Source organism: Crocodylus porosus, unplaced genomic scaffold (assembly GCF_001723895.1).
Source record: "Crocodylus porosus isolate Cpor-Errol unplaced genomic scaffold, CroPor_comp1, whole genome shotgun sequence".
In the NCBI taxonomy this organism is placed as follows: Eukaryota; Metazoa; Chordata; order Crocodylia; family Crocodylidae; genus Crocodylus; species Crocodylus porosus.
In genome coordinates, this window is record NW_017728907.1 from 47,430,869 (window position 1) to 47,455,576 (window position 24,708).

Sequence of the window (24,708 nt, forward strand, 5' to 3'; positions counted from 1 at the left end):
GTTTATTTTGAACACACCAGTGTTAAGGTGTGTGAGATACAACCCAATTAGGCCCTCAGGCTGTAAAAATGTCAGAACTGTCACAGCACTGGCTGTGCAGTGACATGTCCTGCATTGGAGAAGATGCCCGTCATACCCATACACTTCCCCTTTAAAGCAGCTGGCAAGAGTGCCTAAGAGCAGCCCAATTAACCAGCCCCATGCCATTATTGCACTGTAAGTGTACAGATGCTCTCCACAATAAGGCAAAACAAAAAAGTGTTACTAGGTATAGTCATGCCAAGATTTGAGGATTTGTGGAGTGGCAGCACAAGAAAGTCAGCATATGGGTGTGTTTGACAAAATGTTTTCTGTCGTGACAAGGATAATGACTGTTTGTAGCCCACTGACATGTCCCAGTTGAAGCCAATTTATCTATGTAACTGGAATTTGGTTAACAGTTCTGTTGCTGATGTTTGTGGAGGAATAGTTCTGTTCTTGTCCATGGATGATATATAAAAGTCTTTCTACATATTTGTGAAGTTTCAGTACAGTATTATTTTAGTAAGTATGATGATTAATCCCCCCCTCCACCGGGAACAGGTCTACTGAGCCAGATGGGGCCATTTTTCAGGGTAGAATCACTTTAACATCACACACTGAAGACTGCCTGCTACAGTCCCTATATACATCAACTGCTTCACAGAAATATCTTACTGACTTCAACTAGAACTGTAGCTTAACGTGGACCCAAGATAACTTCCGTGACATTTTTTCAACTTCATAAATAAGAATTAAGAATAAGCAAGCCAGTTCAGTAATTAAGAAATAATCCAGAGCACTACTCTAGAATAATGGTTTTGGACTGAATTCTGCTGACTGACACTGTTAAGAGCTGCATGTGCAAGAACACAGCTGACAAGGGGATTTGATTTAAGATAAGTGTACATTGACTCACAGCTGAAGTATTAGAACAAAGAAGTCAGTTAAGTTTTTAGATCCTGCTTTATCTATAAAAGCAGTTTGCCTTCTACCTTGACAATATTATTTGAATTCAGAAGGACATGCTTATCCAAGCCTGACACCTTCCTGAGGAGAGCTCTAAGTTGTAAATAGCTTACTTCATAGAAGTTTAGAGGTGAGGGCTGGGGAGGAGGAAGTTAGATGCACTGAAATTCTTCTTTTCGAAATGCTTCAAGCAGGGATCAGAACCTCCACTGGAAGTGCTGTACTTCTTTCCTTGTTTCAGAACAGATCTTAGTAAAGGAATTTCTTGGGGGTGACAATGACACATCTGTTTCACATGGAAAAGCACACGTGCAGTTTACTTCCACAAGCAGTTTGAGATCTTACCGTTCTATTTCCTTCTCATTCCCCTCTCTCCGAAATCGTTCAATATATTCTTTGCTATATCGCTCTTGCGTGTGGCACTGTTCCTCAAATATTTTAATGGTTTCATTAAATGCTTCAATAGCAGTCCTCTTCATCTGAATTTCCTTCATGAAAAAAATTAAACACAAAAAGCATCCCTAGTATCATGAATTAAGTTGCAGTGCAAAACTCAATTATGCTTCCCAAACTGAATTGAGATGAAGGGTTTTTAATACTCTGGTAGTCAGTGTGTTTGATTAAGCTGGGTTTTTCTTTTGGGTGAAAAACCTCACCAGTAGCCCCAAACCATTTCTCCTGCTAAAATGGGCTTTCTTGTACTCGTGATAAGGTTTCCTTCAATATACAAACCCACTACAGATCTTTCAAGTTGAATTTCAGGTCCTAGCTTATTATTTCCAGTAACAGAATTAAGTCAATGAGACCCATTTCTGCCCCCCCCCCAGCAAAATCAGTCTGAACACCAGTCTTGCTACTGTAAAACAAAGCATTGATTTCTGACCTTGAACTGGACAGCAAGCTGCCTGAAACAGAACCTGAAAGGATGCCCTTTGATAGCTCCTCCTAGAAATGTTACGCTATAGCAATATCTATACTGTGAGTTCCCCCAAGTGCAATAGAGCTCCCTCAAAAGACCCCTTCGTTATTTGTAGGCTACCGCCAGAAGTGAGACTTTTGTGCATGTCTGGGCTACACCACTTCCAGTTCAGCAGGCAGTCCATGCTAAGCAGCTAGGCGTGTTTGAGCATGCTGCTGTCAAGTACAGTAACTTTCTAGTCTAGACATAGCCCTTGATTCTTATATAAAAAGGCACTGGGGCATACGGTGCCTAGAGACACCCTTGGCCAGCTGCTGAAGGAATGCACAGCCCAGGCACTGCCTATGACAGTGTGATTACTGGCTGATACTCTCCCCGCTGCCACTGCACTATGCCATAGTACAGAAGCTCAGAGAATAAAACATTTGGTCAATAAAGGCAATGTAATTGATAACTCTGAAACTGACCTGCCGCACTACAAGACTAAACCAAAAATATTTTTTGGTTAGGCTTTGTCTTTATTTCCTCAGGTTGTTTACTACATGTGGCTTTGCCAGTCATTTTCTTTTAGTAACCTGTTTTTCTGTCTTTCTATGGATAAAAGTTATGTTTGTCAGACAGCTCCTGTAATGACCAACAGACAGTCTAGGAACCAACCTGTGATGTTCTGGTGTATTCTTCATAGAGTCTGTCATATTCTTTACTCTTCTCCTGATACTGGGAGTGGTATTCTTGAAGCTTTTTACCAACTGCATCTATATTATCTTCTTTTACCAACTGATCCTGTACATGCCAGAGAAAAAAAAAGCAAGCAGGGAAGTCTTTAAAGTTGTTTCTTCAAGCATTACTTGTCTGCCTAGTAAATACTCGTATTTCTGCAATTCAGTTTGCAACTATTTTTACATTAAGCTTCTAAAAGCACAGGGCAGAGACAGCCAGCTCTAGCAAAGCAAAAAAATAAAAATCCACTGTTAAAAAGGCAAGTATTCAGGAATATGGAACTCTGAGAACAGCACCAAAGAATATTAATTAAACTGAAATAAATACTTAAGGTCTTAAGCTGCCTAGTGGCCCCTTGGGGAAAGAGGGACAATAAGGAAAAATGCAGACAGGAGAAGAGATCAAAGCTTTTTTTTTTTTGGATTAAAAAGAGACGGAGACCTTTTGGAAACCTGCTCTAACACTGTGAAGAGTCTTGCTCAGATGCCTGCATAGCATGGAGGGAATAGGGGTAGGGAAGGGGGAAGTCAGCTTAAAGCCCTGGCTCTACACAGAGAAGTCAAAATTTTATGGCCAGGAAAACCAATGAACAGCACATGTATCAGCTATCAGTTGTTTGCCTCTATCTGGAAACCTCACCTGTTGGTACCGGGATACCGGATACATCAACTTCACATCAAGCTTTGGATTGTACTGAGCAAGAGACTCATGGCGGTAGTGGTTTATCAGCTCCACGACAGAATTAAATGTTAGTGGATCAGAAAAACCGTATTTTCCATCCCGATGATAAATCTTGATCAATTTGTTGTTGCCACCCTTCCTGGAAGGCAAAATACTAGCTTAGATGCTTTGTTGTGCACGTTATCTCCTCCCAACACAGACTGTGGCCACTCATACCAACATTCTTCATGGAGACGACAGAGCAATTCTAAGATAAGAATCTGAAAAAACTAGTCAATTTTTTACTTTCACTTTAAGTAAAAGTACCTAATATTCAGTAGTATATAAAGAATAAGTTACAGGCTCTGCAAACTTCAGTATTTCCTGATGTTCAAACGAAGTAAAAGTCACTTGCCATGTACATTCTGGGATCCACTTACTGAATTTAAGATGGAGCTTAACTAGAAATTCTCCAGAAGAACGGATGTTCGAGGGCCAGCAAGGGAGCCATATAAAAAGCCCAAACTTGTTTGAAAATTATGGAGTGAGTGGTATTATGTCTGCCCACTTTTCCTAAAGGTTGCTGATCTCTGCTCTAGGGGACTTTAATATTTCCAAGAAAAGGCAAACATTTACCCCACAGAGCTAAGATATGGCAAATTCCACCTTTGGTAAATACAGTCAAAGATTCTGTAGAATTATACTCTAGAGTGAGATCAGACTCTGTTCCCTCCTACTAGAACTTTCAACACATTATAGAACTCCTTTTCACCATGCTTACAAGAGAGCTAGTTCATATAGTAATGAACAACTAAACAATGGGAAGACGCATGGCAGTTGGTCATTTGTTTGCTTGTTTCAAAGGCCTAGTCCTGAATTTACAAGAAAGTGTTACTAAGACTTCTGGTGTTATAGCTTCCTGTAAAATGTTTATATTAAATATGCTAGCATGGCACCTGAAAGTCCCTATGAAAGCCCCAATACTTACCGCAATGTCAGAGTGTAGTCTCCCTGCATCTTGGTCGATGCATCTCGCACCAAGAATGTTCCATCTGGCATGTCTCGTAATTTGTCATTTACTTCTTCTCTGGAGAAATTAAAGGTTGAAAGCAGTGTAAAATTAGAAGTGGTAGAGGTTTGATTCACTTTCAGACAGACATTCAGACTGGGGTCAAAGCCAGGGTGTGTAAGGTGTTAGGTTTCCTATTTTGCCTTCAAAAATATTATGCAATTTAACAAGTGAATGTTTGCTTTTTAAGACACCCCTTTCAAGCACAGGATCTCTACAGGAGATAAGGTGACCGTTAAGGCCAAACAGAAATATTAAGCAGGTTTGAACTTGTACAGTGTCAGCAAAAAACAGCAACTGCACTCAACTACTTTTTCGAAAGGAAGTTATGTTTAAGCAACAGAAGCATCTGGGCCTCAGAACTCACCCAAGTTTATAACCTTTCACTGTATTGACTCACTTTTAAATCCACACTGGAAATAGGTGCCCTTTGTGAAGCCAGTTCCCACGTGGTAAGAAATTGGCATTGGCACCGTCACTCCAAATGACCAGAATATCACACAACTCTGAATTTCAGGCTACTCATTGCTGACACAGCATAGCTTTGCTCTCATTTACTGCAGTTTTGACCACTGTAACTCCACTAGCTTCAGTTGAAGTACTCATTACTTAGAATACTCCCAAGCAAGGAGATAATTGGGTCACAGACTCTTAATTGAGAGAGAAGTTTTTCTGGAATTGGTAACAGCTCTAAAAACAACATTTTAAAAACAAACACACCAAGTTTTAAAGCATTAGTTAAATTTTAAGGATACCTGCTTTACATGCCATACTTTGCTATTTATTGTACCTTTGACATAGGAATCTTAGAAGCACCTTAGAAATATTATTAGACTGGAAGCATGTACCCCCAACAGCATGCATAAGGCAGGAAACGGAATTCATTTTAAGATGTGAATGGGATCATAAATATTTTAGTGCAGATGCTGCTATTGGAATTTGTTTTTTTCCTTTCAAGTGTCCTTTGTTTGCAGTTGTCTACCCTAAAAGACTGTCCATTGAGAAGAGCAATTCCAATTATCAGATATTGATGGCACTCAGTAAGGAAGTATTCCTTCCCAAGCCATAAAAGTTTGTATTTATCGGTAACAGCCAAAATTAGCTGGAAAGCTTGCCTTGCATTCTCTAGAACAGTGCACTGGGCTGAGGACAAAGCTCACACTAGAAGGTCTCGACTAAGGATCTCAACCCTCCACCCCTCTCCACAGGAGACCCTTGCAGTGGACCCAGAAGGCCAACAGGCATAGCCCGTGTATGCACTAGGTCTCATCCTGATATTTACAGCCAGATCAATGACTCTGGCAACATCAGTGGAGCAAAACCTATGCAGAACTAGTGTGAGTGAAGTGAGACTACAGGATTTTTCAGTGAAGGTTTAGCATTATTCACTAAATGCCTTAGTTGTGGCATTCCCTATTCATATCATCTTAGAACGTGATTATTTGAGAAATGGTAGTACAAGTTGGATTGGAAGATTATTTCCCTTTGTTAGGGCTCCAAGCAGTTAGTGGGGATAACAAAGTTACTGCCAAACACTTGCCATCATGTGAAAGGAAAGAAGGCTGAATATTATGCACAACAGAGTTCAACCTTTTTGTGCTCAGAGCCTAGGCCCACCTGTTTTCCCCCTACCAATTTCACGTCCAAGCGCCTTTGTATGACTATAGCCAAGGAATTAAGTCGACAGTAGAAAGGTACTCACTTCCCAGCTTAGTCTGCCAAATAATTGATCTTTCATATTCTGAGCCTGTTCCATAGCCCACTTCTTTTCTCAAGCACAAAGGAAATTGCCAGTAGGTTACAGGTGGCTGGCTTAGGGAAAAGGTTTAGACTAATCCAGTGGGTGCTGCAGTACTGACAGTCTAAAGCAGGGATGTCAAACTCTGCTCCTGCCCCAGGCCGGATCTAGACCATGGGGCTCCTAGAGGGCTGGATCCAGCCTAGGGCAAGGGGTGACTCTAGCAGTAGCAGTGGCTCCAGTACCCAATTGGTGCATGCAGCAGTGGCAGCTCCTGCTCTCACTGTACAACCCATGCAGAAGCTGGAGCTGCTGCTACCAACATGCGTTTCATGCTGGGGTGGCAGCTCTGGCTCCAGCATGGAGCACACAGCAGCGACAGCTCTGGTTTTAGGTCTGGTACAGGGCTGTGGGGCCCCACTGGCTGAGGAACTGTGGCTGCCACAGTGATGGGCAAAGTGGCCAATATGCAACCACAGCTGGGTCAGCCCTTGCTCACTCTCCTGCCACTAATGGCCATGTCCACCTGGGCTGAAGGGCCCCAGATTCTGCAGCAGGTCATGCTCCTCAGCCCCATGCCCCACCACCCAGTGACCACCAGCAGCTCACCAGGCTAGAGATACTGACTCCACAGACTGGACCTGGCTTGTGGGCTATATTCAATGACCCCAGTTTAAAAGTTTATGTACCATAACAGCTCTGCAAACAATATTTCTATTCAACAATATGAAAACAAATACTAAATAATTGGCAATCAAAAACATTTTCTTAAAGAAGAGTAATAGATCTGAGAACATATTATTTTAGCCAATATATTCTGGATAGCTTTTCTTCATGCCCCCAACAGCTACATTAAAAGCAACTTTAATTCTGTGGCATGATTTATGAACTTAGCTTTCCAGCATCAAGACTGTGAGCTACTATTCTCCAACTAATGATAATTGAGCAAATTAATGCAAAACATTGCTCTCAATTCAGTAAAGTACTTCAGCACAATAAGATGCTCTGCTGAATCTGGGCCTGAATGAGTTCCTGCTCCAAAAAGCTGTTAGAACATGAACAGATTGAAGAGGGGAATAGAGCTCAAAAAGCTCATTCTACTCCAAATATGAATGTTCTTTACCTTGAGATGTCCCCCCAGTACCATTCAGCATCCTGCAAAGAGAAACTGGAATTGTCCTTTATCCCATTTGTGTTGACTGGAGTCATTGGTTTTGGAGGCTTTGGAGGAAGAGCTGAAAAAGAACAACAGATTGTATTAACTTCTAAGGTTCTGGTAACATGATATAAAACAGAGTCAAGAGATTTGGTTAAACTGCATTTTTGGCTTTGCCTTACAATGTGTGTTAGCAAAAGAAAAAAATTATAAGACCTGCCAGTGACGAATGTGGGGGCAGACCCCTTGAACTTGGATGCATTCTCTCTCTCTCTCAAAATGAATGGGTTTCATAATTGAAAGAAGAAGTCCTTTATACCATTCCAACATATGACAAGCAAGCTGAGCTCCTCTCTAAATGGAATAAATGTGGGGGAAAGATCACTGAAGCACAATCTCTTGCTCTGAGAACTCAAGATAAGTCATGATAATCTGGAAAGATGAGTTGCTCACCACTGACAAACAATATATGAAGGGCTTTAAGGACAGCCTGGAAATAGTGTATGGGGGGGCTGCTGCAGAAGCTGCACTTTTTACATGTGCGGTGATCCTTGCTACAGCTTTTCAAAGAACGCAGGAAGGAGGGCATGCCTATGCCAGGCCAGCCTTTCTGGATGGTGAGAGCAAAGGGAAAAATTGGAGCGTGGTACCCATCCTCCACCCACAGCACAACGTTTAGGATGGTGGTCTGAGGAAAGTAGTGCTGGAAGGGGCCTCATGAGAGCATGTCTTGTAATTTGTCCAGCCCCCTGCTCAAGGCAGCATCAGCCCTAACTAAACCATCTCAGCCAAGTGCCTGTCCAGCTTCCTCTTGGAAACCGCTGGACAAGCAAGCCGGAGGGGAAGAAGGCTAGTTCAAGACCAGTTTAGCCCTAACCAAACTAACAGCTCTCCAAGCTGAGAACAAACGGGTATCAATGCACATACAGTAAAGAACAGAACTGGTTTCAGTCAGGGATTAATTTGTTTTTAACCAGCTAACCAAGTACAGGACAGGGCAAGTGTAACTAACTGAAAGGTCCTTGTAGTGCATTCAAACGCAGAGATCTTTTACTTGTATTCTCAAATAGGCAGTGACGGCAACATACACAATACTGAGGCTCTTTCCCTACTGTCAGTTTGAATTCCTACATACTGCACTGTATTAGTTTAATGAAGGTGTATACATCATACTAGGCTGCCTGCACAGTAACAGCTATGCTGATGCATCATCATTTGCTGCCATTCAGGGCTCAAATACATTAATAGAAGTCTAAAATACTGTTGTTAGTTATCTCAAAGCCCTTCCCAGGGCTACGCAATCTTAAGCCTAAACTGAATTTAAGCTTTTCATGAGACCAACTCTAAAACATTTAGAAACAATTACTAGTTCAAATACTATTCCCAGTCTAGTGTGGTACAAAGCTAGCACATTTGCCAACAGCAGTTTAACAAACTGCTTGCTAGGAGGGGTATGTGAAGAGCTACAGCCTTGCTAATGGTCAATCCTAATGCACACGCAGGAGTGTAACTGTGACAGTTCACAAGATTTTTGATGTGTAGTTGCACTTCAGGATGGTTCGACACTGAGAAAGGTGCTACTTGGAGCCATTTTCTGTTCACCTCTGAACCACACCTCCCACAAAAAAAGTGCACCAACTGCAGTTTCCAATGCCATTTCATGCTGACCAGCCAGCATACAGTAACTTCACTGTTACCAGACAAACCAGCAAGTGCCTGGATTCAGCCCATCTAAACTAAACCTGAACCTTGACCCAGGTGACGGCACCCCGGGGGTGCTGACCAAACACCCAATTCAGATAGCAGCATTCATTCTGGGGGCCTGAATGTTAAAGCAGCAGCATCTGGAGTCTTTTTGCTAGCTCAGCTGGGAATGTCTAGTTGTTTGGGAATCTTGTGAGCCAACATCAGCTTTTATGCATGGAGGATGCAACACCAGTGGTTGTAAGTGACTTGCTTGACCTATGACTGAATGTGGCACTATGGCTAACTACTGCAGTTTGCTTGCACAACACTAAGAAATACTATACAAATGTTACTGAGTAGGAATTGAAACTACCTTCATGTACCTTGCTTGGAGTACCGGGGAGAGCTAGTCTTTCACAAAATGGCACTGAAAATCCAGATCAAGGCATCTGCCCACTCCCAATATAACCCCGCCCCCCCTTAAATGAGAATGGAGACTTTGTTTCCATAAGAATATTAAAAAGAAAACACAAATCCAACTTCCACAGAAGACCTTCAATTAGCAGCTTTTCCACAAACACACACAAAAAACCCCAGTAACAAAACAAGACCTCTCTCTCCTTGTATCCATGCAGGGATCAGATCAGATCCAATCTAGTCCAGACTTCAGTGCCTGCCTGGCATGCATCACCAAATTACTGCCCATGCATGAGAGAACTGATCTGTATGTTAACCCTCCCCCACTACACTGCTTTACCCGAGCTCCCTCATCTGCAACTCTTAACTTCTCCCCAGCCCCACCAGCAACCTGATTTCCGAGCTAAACCCCAATCCCAAATGAGAGTCAGCTGGAAAAAGCTAATCTTTTAATGAAAGCAGCACTTCAGCCAATGGCAGGACAGAGTTGGGATCGTACGTTGCTGACGTCAGGGCACAGAATGTAGCTCTGCTGTTTCCAGCAGGTAGTTTTAGCCCAACTACTCTGCAGAAGCGAAACCGAATTTCCACTCCCAACCAAAGCATATTGATTAGACTTCAGCCAAGGGATTTTCTGAAGCCTTTTTCTTAGGTGCACAGGGAGACTAGATGCTGCAAGCTTCCAAAATTTAAATACTATAAAGAAAAAGCATGAAGGGCTAGGCATGTCAGCCAAACATTCCTAGAATTTCCTCCACTTCTCACTGGATAAATGAATGTGGTCCAAAATAACCTTTGATGCAACTGCACAGAAGTATATCACTAGTTACAGTGGATATTCACTTACTTCACCTTTTCACTTGAAGTGTTGCGCAGTATTTTTGCTGCCCCTTTGTAATGGAAGAATTGTGTAAATCTAGAAAGTGTGCAAGCGTCAGTTTCTTTTTTTTAGCAGTACTAATTCAGGAGCAGTTAAAGGTCCAAGTCAACACCATAACTTCCACACAAAAAAGCAAAAATGCCTTGATTCTTGTTACGCTAAGTCACCAAATAGCATCTAGTTCATCAGTCAGCTTCTTCTCTGGCAGCAGTATCTGCATACAAGATAAAAGCCTACCAGTTAATTAAACTTTAATTTACAGTTTTAAAACAGATGCCAGTAAGACTAAGAATGTCTGCATAGCTTAATTCATTTTCTTTTGGTATTTTCCTAGGGATAAGTTATGCACTGGAAAGCACAGAAAAGATCTTGATAAAATGTAAGATTACCCGATTACCTCTTGCTGTGCTATTATGCAGAACCCTGGCTCCTAACCAGAATGATTAGGTCAATTCTGTGTCATACAGGATGTTCATCAAGTTAGTTGGGAGCTCTAGAAAGGGGTAGTTAGACCCCCCACCTCTGCCTTCACACTACACTTTTTGGGGCAAGTGGATTACAATGAACTAATGAAACCCAAACTGGATACCAGCTTCAAGAAAGCTGGTTAATCAAAATGGGGGGAGGGACGGGGAAAGAAATGGTAGAAATCATACTGCTCTATTTTTTTATTTATTTATTTTTTTTACAGTGGCGTTTACAGAAGTACCAAGCTACTCCATAGTTAGGATTATAATATCTACTTAAAAATCATAAAATTATTCTTAAAGGTAAAAAAAGTTAGTGAAATTTCACTCCACATACATTCCATGCCCTTTGCACTTTATATGCAAGTACAACCTCTAGTCATAACAAACCCTCATGGACCAGGAGAAAACATCATTAAAAAGTGTTTGATATAAGAAGGGATTGGCTGCATCATCATAATGAAAAAAAAAAAAAAAAAGGAATTGATCCTGCTGCTGGGATTGTTGTAACCCAGGTTTATAATGAGGTTGCACTATAGTTTAATTAGATTCTTTCAACTTTCCTTAGTTCATTTGTTCCTGTTGACCAATCTACTCAAAACAGGAAAAAGGAGTTTAATGTTGAAAAACTCTGGTGCAAATAGCCATTTTCCTCGTAAGATGTAGGGAGGGTCATTTTTAATCACTTATTCAAGCTGGAACTGAAAAACTTTTGTATTGCACATGGAAAAAGCAGAAGAGGGAAAAGGTAACTTTGTTCATCACAAAGTAGTTCAAATTCTATTAAGTGATTTTTTTTATCCTGTAACCAAGAAATCTTACATGCACCTGCTGACTGCAGTTCATGCAGTGCTACCGACACAAGATTTTCTGTCAGTAGCTGTACCTCTATTCCACAAATCCTTGTCAAATTCTCAACTCTAATCCCAAGCCTAACCTCAAGTAAAACCCTATGAACGCATATAAGAGTTCACTACAAAGTATGTTGCAACCTCATAAAAACTGGTTCGAACTCACAAAAGTTAGGCAATGAGGAAAGCTGTAGGTGTGCAACAGGACTGGCAAGGACTTTCTACAGCTCTCCTCATTGCCTGGGCTTTTGTGAGTTTGTATCGGTTTTAAAAAAAAACAAACGTATTTCAATTAAAAAAAATAAAATAAATCTGGAGCAACAGTCAACTCACACTGACATACAACAGAAACTCCATGATATTTTATTTCAGAAATGCCAGGAATGCTTGCAAGAAACCAGGCAGGTTTCCATCATAGCCTGGCCTGTATTTGTGGAGTTCACTGAAATGGAAAACTTTACAAATACAATGCTTGTCAAGAAATTCTGAGGAACTGAAATTTCCCCACCATGAAAGCCCATATTGCTTGATTTTTTTTCTCTTTACCAGCTTGATTACATATATCCCATCCAGTCAGATACTTTGCCACACACCTTCAAGTGCCCACTAAAGACGCCAGTCTTCCACTCCCTTTTATTTGCCCTTACGTCATGTAAAAACAACCTCAACTGCTTCAGGACGCTGGGTGAGTGTGTGTGTGTGGGGGGTATGCATGTGCTCTTACTATACCTATTGCTATGGTATCTACGTACCTTCCACAGCAAAAAAAGATTATAAAAACATTTCTCACCTGTAAAGCTAGGTAGCCTTTTATTCATATATTTGTTGGCAAAGCAAGTCAGGTGCTTAACACAGACAGAAAAGGTTCACTGTCCTCTCAGCTACACTGCCTCACCGAAGTCAAACTGATTATTGGCTATGCCCAGTCTGCAAAGAGGGGTAGTTAGCCATGTTTGTCTCAAGTCAAGCAGAAGACAAGGTAGAAATACACTTTATAAATTAATTTTAAGTCAGAAGTGCCTAAGCTTGCCTGCTCCCAAGATAGTCCCTGGAATGAAAATCCTCAGGGCTGCCAGCAAGGAATATGGCTGAAATGTCTACCTCCATTTAGGACCAGCTGGGAGGGCAGCGAGGAGATGCGTTATACCACCGTCCAATCCAAGACACTGTGATTACTTTGCAGTGGAACACCATAAACACCCGAAACTTCTGAAAAAGGAAGACTGGAATATTCCTTTGTGAAGTGCAGGTCCCCACCATTGGTGCCATCAGAGAAGTTCCACTTAACAGTTCAAGGCAGTGTACACGTACAAACTATTCTGATTCTATGCCTCAGAGGTCAATTTAAAAAAGATTATGTTCATATCTGCTGTTAATTCCAACAATCCTAGCAGAGCTAGCCCAGTGATCTCTCTTCCTTGGTTATTTAATAGTTGCTTCCATCTATAAGATTATAAAGCTAGAGAGTGGGGATAGGGCACATAATTCGATCAGAAGGCATACTTATAAATACTTTAATCAACCTATTGTGTTTGTTAGTCTTTCAGCAGCAAAGAGCTGATTTGAAAGGAAAAAAGAGCAGGGTATTCACATCCATAGATTTCTAGAACATTTAAGTAAAGTTAAATGTACCATGTTAAGGTATAATTTAGGTGTCACAATGATTACTACTTTTCCCCAGAAGTGAACTGACAAGTATGTGGCCTTCAAGTCTGTCAGCTGCTAAATCTTCATTCCTCCCCAACTGACTTCTTCCAGAAAGATTTGATAGTTTCATAAAAAACTTAACTGTAAATGTTAACAAAGCAGCTCTTAACACATTCTGTACTATTAGACATCAAGAAGCAGGTCTGCTTCAGAATCGTGGACACAAAATGCTAAAAAGATTTAAAAAAGTAAATTCCCTTGGCATTGATTAACTTTGAAAAATACAGTTCCAAATCTACTGTGCCAACATGGCCAGATGGACCGCACTCCTTACATCCCTTGTTAGGTCCAAAAACTAAAGCTTCACAAAGTCCTTGTGCCTCATGCATATGAGGAGGTCTCGACTTCTATTCAAAATAAAGAATTCATATTTCCCAATTTATATTTGTGCATATGAGAAGTTGAAAGCCATTTTGAGAATAAAGAACCATGGTTTCACTGTGAGACGCTACTGTCAGTCAACGCAAATGTACCAGGGAATTCAAGACTGGAAGTTCTGGGGAAAGGACTAACCATATCGCTATTCACACACCAGGCCCAAACTCTGCGGAAGGGAGCTTTAACCTACAGAAATCTGGTCAGAAAAAAAACAAGAACCAAAGGGTTTACTACAAACCTCCTTTGAAACTGAGGTGTCTAAAACAAAGTTTTTTGGAATTTAGCCTCCATTTAATGGAAGACTTTTCAGTCTACCATTCAAAGGTCATCTATCTCTATTGCCACAAAAGTGCTCCTCACATGGAATTGCACATGGAGTTACTTTGCTAGTTCCTGACCACCACCCCACCCACTCAACAAATGCAAGCTAGCCATCTCTAGATTGAAGGTTTACTATCAGAGTCCACTTCTTCCAGTATTACTGTTTGTTTCCCTGCTTAGGACTACTCTCCAAACTCAAACTTACATTCCCCAACATATGAATGCATTGCAGCCCATAACAGCAAACCGACTCATTTCACAGGCATTCTTACTTCTCATTCCTCTGCTGTTAGGCTCTACACCATGTAGGATAAGGGGTTTACTAAACCATGGGGAATCTGGGTGGGCTGATACTAGTCACAGGCCTACCCAAGACTAACAGCTCTTAGCTTTCAAGAAAGGGCAACAGATAGGATCTCCATCTCAAGTGTGCTTGCAGTCTGCCAAAGCCAAAGGCAGTGGCTAGATTGTATTCATAAGAGATGTTTAAAAGTTGATGGGACCAATATGCTAGGGTCCAAAATGGCAGGCTAGTGAGTGTTCAGGAGCAGGAGCGTAAAATCAGGGCAGATGCTTAGCAGCACTAATTATCAGTAGGGTAACTAGGGCAGAACAAGTGGGGCACTAGCTCTGGACCCTCATGGCATTCTGCCAACCCCACAGCACTGGACAACGTCTCTTGGGCTGCTAGCATTGCTAGTTCCACCTCTGCTAATTGTTCAAAGGAGACAGGCAGAGGCTTTTAATAATACATGTATTTTTCCTCAAGGCTGAAGTCTCCAGACCATATTTTGGCTTTATTAGGATCACAGAAAAATAGGGTTTGGAAGGGACTTCACAAGGTCACCTAGTCCAGCCCCCTGATCTAAGCAGGATCAGCACAACTGTTTGTCTAACCTGTTCTTGAAATGTCTCTAGGTAGCCTGTTCCAATGCTTGACCACCTCAGTCAGACAGTTGCTCCTATATCTTCAGCCAAGATTTTCCCTGCTGAAGCATGAGGCCATTGCTCCTAGTCCTGTCCCATACAGCCAAAGAACCCATCTCCATCTTCTCTGCAATTGCCCTTCAGGTGTTTGAAGACTTATCAAGTCCCTTCTCACCCCCCACTCCCTTCTCTTCTCCAGAGTAAATAAACTTAAGTCGTTCAGTCTCTCCGCACAAGCCCTGCCTTCCAGGCCCCTAATCATTTTTATTGCTTTGCACTGGACTCTTTCCAAACTGCCTACAACCCACTTGAAGTGTGGGGGCCCAAAATGAGAATACTCCAGGAGAGGACTCACCAGTGCTGGAGAAAAAAATTACTTCCTTTGATTTGCAAGTGATACTCTTGTTAATACAACCAGTATGCCAACTGCAAAAAATGCAACAAGAGCACACTCCTGGTTCATATTTACCTTATGGTCTACTGTAACCCCCAGGTCCCTTTCCTATAGTACTATAACCTAGCCAGTCATCCTCCAACCTGCATTTGTGCATGCAGTGATTCCATCCCAAGTGCAGGACTTTGGGCTTGTCCTTTGTTGAATCTCAGATAGATTGGAGAAATGGTCTGCAATCAATCTAGGTCATTCTGGATCTTAGTCCTGTTCTCCAGCAGACCTAACTACACCCAACTGGAAGTCACCTGCAAATTTGCTAAGCAAGTAATGGCTTGCTTCATTCAAACAATTAATGAAGGTAATAAACAATAATGGATCCAAACCAGACCCCTGGGCAACCCCACTTAATACCTCCTCTCAGCTGAGGAGAGCTCAGAGTGGCTCCATGTCTCTTTGTTGAACACAATGATCCAACCAGTTACATATCCACCTTACAGTACTTTAGTCTAGTTTGCATTCCCTTAGCTTAGGGAGAAAGTCATGGGACATGGTGTCAAAAGCTGTGACAAAGCCAAGGTATATCACACCTACTGCTCTTCCCCATCCACAGAACCTGCTGCTTTATCATAGAAGGAAGTCAGGTTGTTCAGGGTTTACTTGCTCTTGGTGAACCCAAGCTGGCCATTCACCTTGTTCTTCTCTAGATGCTTTGCAACAGGTTCCTTGAGGACCTAACTCCATGATCTTTCCACAAGCTGGGGTCAGGCTGATTGGTCTGTAGTTCCCTGGATTCTCCTTCTTCCCTTCCTCAAAAGAAAAGCACTATATTTGCACCTTTAGTCATTTGGGACCTTACTTGAACTCCATGACTACATATATTCATTATTCATTGTGAACTTAAAACACTGTAACACTTCCCCCTGCTTTCTGGACATAACCCTGAAGTACACCAATAGCAAACCTAACAATGTAACAAATTATAGATAAGTGTGACATTGTCCCTCATAAACCAAACCTCTCCCATTCAACAATGTTCCATTAAGATGCAGCATGTTACAGGGAGGAGGAAAGAATACAGTTCTTGACTACATAACTATGTGCAAATCTCAATTTGGCACCCAAAATTATGACAAGATGCTTATTACAAATGCTTAAATGGAAGATGAAAAGCAGGACTAGATAATGCCTCCCAAGGCAATAGCGGACTGACAGCGATTTCTCAGACAGACAATAAAAACTGGTTCTCCAGTTAAGTCTAAACTCCGTAGCTTATATATTTATAAACCAGGAGAAGGAACTCCCAAAAGCTACTTTAAATGCACCTTTTCTTAAAACGGGGCCAAGTTTCACAGCCTGCTCTGACATAGCAAAAAACACTTTTCTGGCATCAGATGAATCCAACCTCAAACAGTGAAGCATGGAAACACTGATGAAGGTCCAAGGTGACAGCATCCAAGAACCCTACTGAAACAAAGGGCTAGAAAGAACAACTCGCTGAATGATTAAAACAAGATGAGGTCAGGAACATGGCTGCAGGAATACCTTTCTAAAACAAATACCTAGCTTTCCCAATTAATATGCATTAATGGCAGTAACTAGGGACCTACCAAATTCAGGGCAGCTGCCAGCCAATTTTGCAGGCATAATATAGGGCTGGAAGCCATTTAGTGGGTGGAGCGTGGCAGGTCCATGCATCTGATTGGCTGAGGGGCCCTAGTGGTCCCCAAGGACACTTTATTTCCAGTAAGTGCCCCCCCCTCCCCCTGATTTCACAAGCAATGCCGAATTTTGTGAAGTCCATAAAAATCGCGATTTTGGTAGGTCCTAGCAATAATGGTTTATCAGCTATCTATATCTTTTAAAATTGGAGAAATGATCTGCAGAATAAGTTGACTGAACAGAGGAAAATAAAAGCAAATGTCACACAAGTATACACATAACAGTGGGTACACCGATAAGTCCCAATGTAGGCAAGACTGTCACTGAGGACAGTAGGAGTCTGCCCACTGCCAGGAATGATTCTGCCCAGCCAAGTTACTAGCTACAAGGTTCCTAAGACTATTCGGTAGTTGCATGCATCTAGTTCACCTGAACTGTTTTTCATTCTGTGACCCAAAGGCACAAAGGTCACAGAGGCAATGGATGCAGGTGTTGCCATGGATGTGGTCTTTCTAGACTTCAGCAAGGCCTTTGACACCATCTCCCACCCCATCCTCATTAAAAAAAAACTAGGCGACTGTGGCATTGATGCCTACAGTCAGATGGATTGCAGATTGGCTCAAGGGTCGCACTCAGAGGGTGGTGGTGGATGGGTCATATTCGACCTGGGGGGGAAGTGGGCAGCGGAGTCCCCCAGGGCTCGGTCCTTGGGCCTGCGCTGTTCAATTTCTTCATCAGCGATCTGGATGACGGGGTGAAAAGCAACCTGTTTAAATTCGCTGATGATACCAAAATTTGGGGTGAGGTGAGCACACTAGTAGGGAGGGAAAGATTGCAGCAAGATCTGGATAGGTTACAGGAGCGGGCTAACATAAACAGGATGCGTTTCAATACCGACAAGTGCAGGGTGCCGCACTTAGGCAGTAGAAACTAGCAGCACACTTATAGAATGGGAAACTCCCTTCTTGAGAGCATAGAGGCAGAAAGGGATCTTGGAGTCATTACTGAATCCAAGATGAACATGGACCGACAATGCGAGGTCACAGTTGGCAGGGCTAACTGGACCTTGTCGTGCATCCACAGGTGCATCCCAAGTACACCAAGGAGGTGATCCTCCCCCTCTATGCAACACTGGTCAGGCCACAGCTGGAGTACCGCATCCAGTTCTGTGTGCTCCATTTCAGGAGGGATGTGGACAACATTGAAAGTGTCCAGAGGAGGGCCACCTGCGTGATCCAGGGACAACAGGGCAGACCCGATAATGAAAGGCTGCGGGACCGAAACCTCTTCAAGCCTTCACAAGAGAAAGCTGAGGGGGGACCTGGTGACTGTCTATAAACTCACTAGGGGTGACCAGAAGGGTTTGGGGGAAGACATTGTTTCCCCTAGCGCCCCCTGGCATGACAAGGAATAATGGACACAAGTTATTGGAGAGGAGGTTTAGATTAAACATCTGCAAGAACTACTTCACTGTTAGGGCAGCTAGGAGCTGGAACCAACTTCCAAGGGAAGTGGTGCTGACTCCTGCCCTGGGGGTCTTTAAGAAGAGGCTTGATGCCTACCTGGCTGGACTCATTTGAGTCCAGTTTTTTCTCCCACCCAGGCGGGGGGTTGGACTTGAAGATCTACAAGGTCCCTTCTGACCCTACTTCTATGATTCTATGACCCTTTTAATTGCTTTTATTTTTGTCTCCGACTAACAGGTTTTCAAAATTCACTTCATGGAGGTATGAAAGGTATTAGTCTCACAACCTCTGCCATCCTTTTATATTTTACACAATGAGAATCAGATCTCAAATTTGAGGCTCCATTAACATTTACAAATTCAAGATCATCTCTGTTACACAAGAGCTAAAAGGGTAAGAATACTATATCTTATGTTACAGCAGTTTTTTTTTTTCCCCTTTGGGGGTGGAGGGGTGGGAAAGAAGTCACAGCATCATAGAAGAGTAGGGCTGGAAGGAACCTCCTGAGATCATCTAGTGTCCAACCTCCTGCCAGAGGCAGGATCTTCCCTATCCAAACCATCTTATACAAATTCATTGTCAAACCTATTAGTAAAACTACAGTCAGCCCCAACACACCCAAAAGACTTGATCTTCCACAGGGAAAGGTGGGGAAAGACCTTCTAGCCAGGAACCTATGGGTGCAAGTCCCAGCAAGAACAATGGCACACCCCAGTTAAGTCCTCAGCCTCAGCTACAGGCACCCCCCCAATGCTTCTGAGGAAGGCCAACTTCCCCTTCCCCATCACATGTAGCAGCAGGAGGAAGAAAAAATTCCTTCCTGGCCCCATGAGGCAGCCAGCAAACCCCAAAAGCATGGGAAACTCTCACAGTAAGCCACAGATATACCTATTCCTAGATCATCCCCGATCAATGCTTATCCAATCACTTCTTGAACACCTCTAACAATGGAGAGATCCCACAGCTTCCCAAAGCAATCAATTCCACTGCCTCACTATGCTAAATGAGAAGTTTTTCCCTCACATCCAATCTAAAGTGACTGCTGCAACTTCAGCCTGTTAGCTCCAGCTCAGCTTTCCAATCTGAAGAGATCCTTCTGAATTGTGCTCCTATCCTCCAGTGTGTTGGTGATCCTTCTTAGTTTTGCATTGTCCAAATGACCGATAAGTATGCTGAACAGCACTGGGCCCAGGACAGACCCCTGCGAGATGCCACCTGAAGGCTCCTGCCATGCTGACATGGATCTATTTGCTTGTGACTACTGAACCAGTTGTCTATTCATCTTACAGTAGCTTCATCTACGCCACATTTCTCAAAATGCTTACGAGATCATACAGGACTTTGTCAAAAGACTTGCTAAGTCCAGATACACTGTGTGCACTGCATTTCTTTCCTCCACCAAGTAGTTACTTTGTTAAAAGGAGATCAAGTACGTTTGGCACATCTTACTAAATCCATGCTGGTGATCACCATTCCTCCTCCAGATACTTGTAAACAGACTTCCTTACAATATGCTCCAGTAAGTTCTTTGGTATTGATGCAAGGGTAACTCAGTGTTTAAGAGGGGAACTACACTGGGCCTTTCCCAGTCTTCCGCTATCTCACCCATCTCCCACACCTTCACAAATGTCACTGTAAAGGGATGAGATCTCCTCTGCTAGTTCCTTTAGTACCCTGGGGCAAGCTCATCAGGTGCTGTTGACTTGAATTCACTCCATCAAAAGCTGTCATCTCTTCCCTCACCTTGTACCCTTCCTTATCCAAATAATCCTTCACTTTTGTAGCTTAAATTTCTTTGTGGAGGAGGAAAAGTGGCCGTTGATTACGCTCTGGCTATTTAATAAAAGACCCACAGCTTTGTTTTTCTCTCTTTTCTGAACAAAGTATTTGCAGAACCTTTTCATATAGTCCTTAACCTCCCTTGCCAGAGGCAGCTCATTTTTCACCCTTGCCTTCCTAGTTTTGTCCCTGCAAGTTCTTGCTGTTTCCTGGTAAGCTTCCTTGGTGACCTGGACATCTTTCCATTGCCCGAATGCTTTCTGTTTGCATTTGAGGCATCCTAGAAGTTCTTAGTGCAGCCAGGCTGGTCTCCTGTCACTCTTATGCTTTCACTGTGTTGGAACAGTTTCTTGCTGGGCTTCCAACACTGTGCTTTTTAAAAGCCTCCAGCCCTCCTAAGCACCTTTATCTTCAGTCCATCTTCCCAGGGCACCATGCCAGTCATCTCCCAGTAAGCTGAAATCCACCTTTGCAAAATCTAGACTCTTGGTCTGAGGTCAGCAGAATTCTCTCAGGATCATTAATTTATTCATAACAAGATCACTTCCTCTCAAGTTTCCCCATCACCTTCACATCCTCTATCAATTTTTTCCTATTGGGTCAGAACAAGCTCCAGGAGAGATAATCCCTTAGTTGTATCCTCAGCCTTCTGGAACAGAAAAGCTGTCTTCCACACAAGTTCAGGACCAGCTTAATATTTCATGTTTGGCTATGCTGCTCTTCAGCAGAAGCCTGGAAAATTGAAGTCTCTCATCAGTACCCTCTCAACTTTTAGATAATTTTGTCACCTACTTGAAGCAGGCCTCATTTAACTCTTCTTCCTGACTTGGTGGCCTATAATAAACCTCCACCATTATGTGGGTGCTGGATCTTTCACCTTTTATCTTCACGCTGATATGTTCTGCTCTGCTATCTTCTCCCTGGTAAAGTGGGGAAGAAGCGTGAGCATTTTTGACAAAAAGGTGACACTACCACCTTTTCTCCCAACCCTGTCAATATTGAGGGCTATCATCTCGAAAGGACATGCCAGTCATAAGAGCTGTTCCACCAAGTCTCTGAAATACCAATCAGTTCATAGTTCTTTTCATAGGCTGTGACTTGCAGCTCATCCTGTTCATTCTCTATACTTCTTGTGTTTGTATACTCCCCCCTTCCCCCACCACCCAACATATTTTACATTCTGACCTACTTGTTTCCCTTTTCAATCACTTGCTGTTATCCTGTGGCTCTCTGGCAATTTCCCTAGGGTTGAGCTGCTTCTTCTGGTCCTATTTCTCCGAATTTTCTGCTCTGTTGCTGCAGGGCTTTGTTCACCATTCCCTATGGAACCTAGTTCAAAAAAGTCCTCCTTACTATGTTGACCTAACAATACCCAAAGATGCTCTTTCCAGTCCTGGTTAGATGGATCCCACTTGTTGATAGCAGTCCTCTTCCCAAGAAGATTTCTGGCTGTCAAAGGTTCCAAAAGCAGGCAGGTCAACCCCACAGTTTAAGCCACATCCAGCCATTTAGTCCCATGACACAATGGTCTGTGCCTGGGCCCTTGGATTCTGCTGGGGAGATTGAGAACACTATTCAGGTTCTGAGCTCTTTAATCCTGGTGCCAAGAACCTCCATCTCCTCTGATCTGCCCAGTGTCATTCCTGGAGGTATCTCTGGAAAGGGAAGTGATCCGAGGATGATTTCTTACAGTCTCTCTGCAAGATCCTGAATACAGACTCCAGGCAGACAGCATACCTCCTGGGACCCTAAACCAGACAACAGATTAGTGTTTCTGTCCCCAGCAGAAGGGAGTCACTAACCACCACCACTCTTCTCCTCCTTGGTGAAGGGGCCTTGGAACCTCCATCCTTGAGGCCCTGGCACTTCCTGCTCTCTAGACTGCTGAATGCTCTGGTTCTTGCCTGTTGGGAAATGGAAAAGGTATATTTGCCAAGCAGATTTATTATACATGTCTTGTCAGAAGTTCAACCAACATAAATTTATTGTTGAAATCCTGCTAAACAGACAAAACAGGAGGTATCCATCCCAAGAAACATCCATGAAATTGGGATGAAATTTTTCACCCACTGAATAATGACTGAGCAGTCAGCAAGAGATTATACAATGCCTCGTAGTTATAGAACCAAGTCCCAGCTCTCAGGGCATTTATACACATGCATTTTTGAACTGTGATGTGCCAGAGATCCCGCACATCAGAGCAGACTCGATTAATGGAGTCTGCTCTGCGTGCAAGCCGACACGCGCTGCACTGAGCCGTGTGCAGTTGTATAAATGGTGAAATGCACACAGAAAACAGTGGCAATGCTCTTTTGAACCAACACGCCTTAAATGTATTTTAGTTCAAAAGCACAGCACTGCCAGTCTCAGGGCTGATGCGCATTTCACCATTTATATGAATGTATGTGTGGCAGTGCTGGGTGCTTTTAAAAGTGCTGCAGTATTAACCATGTGTACTAATGTCCTTACATTTTAACTTCATAGCCTATAATCTCAGCCTCAAACCCCTCCACCTCATTGAGGAAGCTTTTCTAGCAGGAAGTGGTAGATCCATTTTAAAAAGTATTTCTGAGAAATTTAAGCTTGTTGTAAAAAACAAAAACAAACATAGCAACTATCAACTCTTACGGCTATAAAGACAATCAAACGCAAGCCAACATAAATGCTTTCTTTACATGTCTGCAGGCAGAAAGATTCAGCATCTCTGCTGCTGCTCAGTTTTCATGAACTGCAGCTGCAGTGAAATTAAGGCAAATATCACTTCTGATAGTTAGGACCCTTTGGTCCCAAAACCTTTTTTGCCTTTGGACAACAAAACTAATGAAAATCCTATCACCTTGACTGCTGCTAGTACTTGGAAAACTATGCTTGGCACTTCAACAGAAGCTGCCTTCTTTCAAGTGGGAGGGGTAGGAGGCAGCAGCAGTTTCAATTTTAGGCCCATACTAGCTGGTGCTTGATACAAGAAGAAAGCCCACCCAGACAAATTCTAGAATTATCACTCAAAAACAAACCAAATACATCCCATTGTTAGCAGGGAGAGCTGGAAGGTTGGTTTCACCTCATAAGGGTATTTCTCTTTAGTTTCTACCACCTTTAGCAGCCTTACATTTTTCAAGCCCCATGGTCAGAGTACAGCTCCTTACACTCCAAATGCATCCTGCTGTCCACCTCATCTATAAATAACTTGGAAGTATTTTCTGGCAATTTAAGGTTTCAGCCCTTCAAAGCGGTCTTTCCCTATTCCAGCAAACTAATCTCACTTTGTGGTAGGAAGGCTACGTTTTCCTCACCTGCAAAGGAAGTTTGAATCAAGGTACATAATTGGCAGGTGAAGAGTGATATTCTTTAACATTTACGGTCACCACAAGTAAGAATTAAGCAGAGATGGAACATAAAAGCCAGCCAGAAAATGTGGGGAAAAAAGCAAGGAATCGATTACAGCAATTAAGTGAAAGCCAGATCTGGTAAGGAAGTCTAGAAACAACAAGTAGTATGACAGCTTGTGTGTGTCCCCCCCCCAATAGTTTAAGTTCAAATCTATGTTTTAAAAAATCTGCTAAGTATATAAATGTTTTACCGACCCTTCAGTTCTTCACCTTTAAGCAAACAACGTGTGTAAATTTTGCTTTCTACAGTGAAGAAAATATACTCTTCATTTTAAGTTTACATTTTCTCCAATTTTAAAACATACACTTGCATAAATTTGATAAGTAATCTGCCCTCCATTACAAGGGCCAAATAAATCTACCAAAGCCAATGGAGGTCCTCTGATTTTCCATAGGTACAAGAGCAGAATCCGATTCAACAATAGACTACTTCTGTAATCAGAGTGGATACAGGATAAACAAGAGGAGACTGTTGTTATAACCTAGTCCTGTCTTTGCAAGGGTGGGACAAGCATGAATATACAACAAATCAAGATTTGACCACTCTACCACTGTTGGAGAAGCCACCTTGAGCTCCAAGTGCTGAAATTACTTAGCATAACTGTAGGAAGAAGACTGCACCAATTCATATCACAAGTTTTGCCCTTCAACAGGAATAGGATTCAGTCTGCAGCTGTCAGTGTATATGTATGAAACAACCAGGAAGCATATTTAAAAAATGTTAATTACCATTGCCACTTAAAAGGGAAGTGTCAACTTATTTTACAGCCCCCCCCACCTTTAAGTTAATGTGAAGTATTCAATATGAAGCCTCTGCAATGTTTTAAAGCTTGCTCTCTCTCTTCCATCATGTGAGGACGCACAACTTCCAAGCCAACTTGGCTTATTTCATTTAAATAATGGCATGACATGGACTTTGTCAACTCACAAAAGCAAGGAAGAAAATGCCAAGTTGGGACCAACTATTTTAAAATAATTAATTTGTCAAATGCTAAAATATCAACAGGCAGAACCCATTCCATGTTCACAAAACTAACTTTCAACTTTTAAAACATGCACATACACACATTTTACTGTGACAATTGTGATTTCTGAAAGGAAGCGTTCTATTATATACTGATAAGAATAAGTTAGAGCA

At 42.4% G+C, this 24,708-nt stretch overlaps 1 protein-coding gene across 3 annotated transcripts in view; it reads right to left on the bottom strand.

The window, feature by feature from the left end:
• PIK3R3 (phosphoinositide-3-kinase regulatory subunit 3) overlaps positions 1-24,708 on the bottom strand; it is a 129,099-nt gene that overhangs the window by 12,691 nt on the left and 91,700 nt on the right. For 2 of the 3 annotated variants that reach the window (XM_019531351.1, XM_019531352.1), the window contains 5 exons: positions 7,217-7,328; positions 4,275-4,373; positions 3,266-3,446; positions 2,564-2,689; positions 1,333-1,475 (listed from right to left, as the gene is read on the bottom strand). In XM_019531351.1, coding sequence (XP_019386896.1) covers positions 1,333-1,475; positions 2,564-2,689; positions 3,266-3,446; positions 4,275-4,373; positions 7,217-7,328 — 661 coding nt within the window. Of the gene's footprint in view, positions 1-1,332; positions 1,476-2,563; positions 2,690-3,265; positions 3,447-4,274; positions 4,374-7,216; positions 7,329-19,290; positions 20,101-24,708 lie in introns of those variants that run through there. The other variant, XM_019531353.1, reaches the window with a different exon arrangement.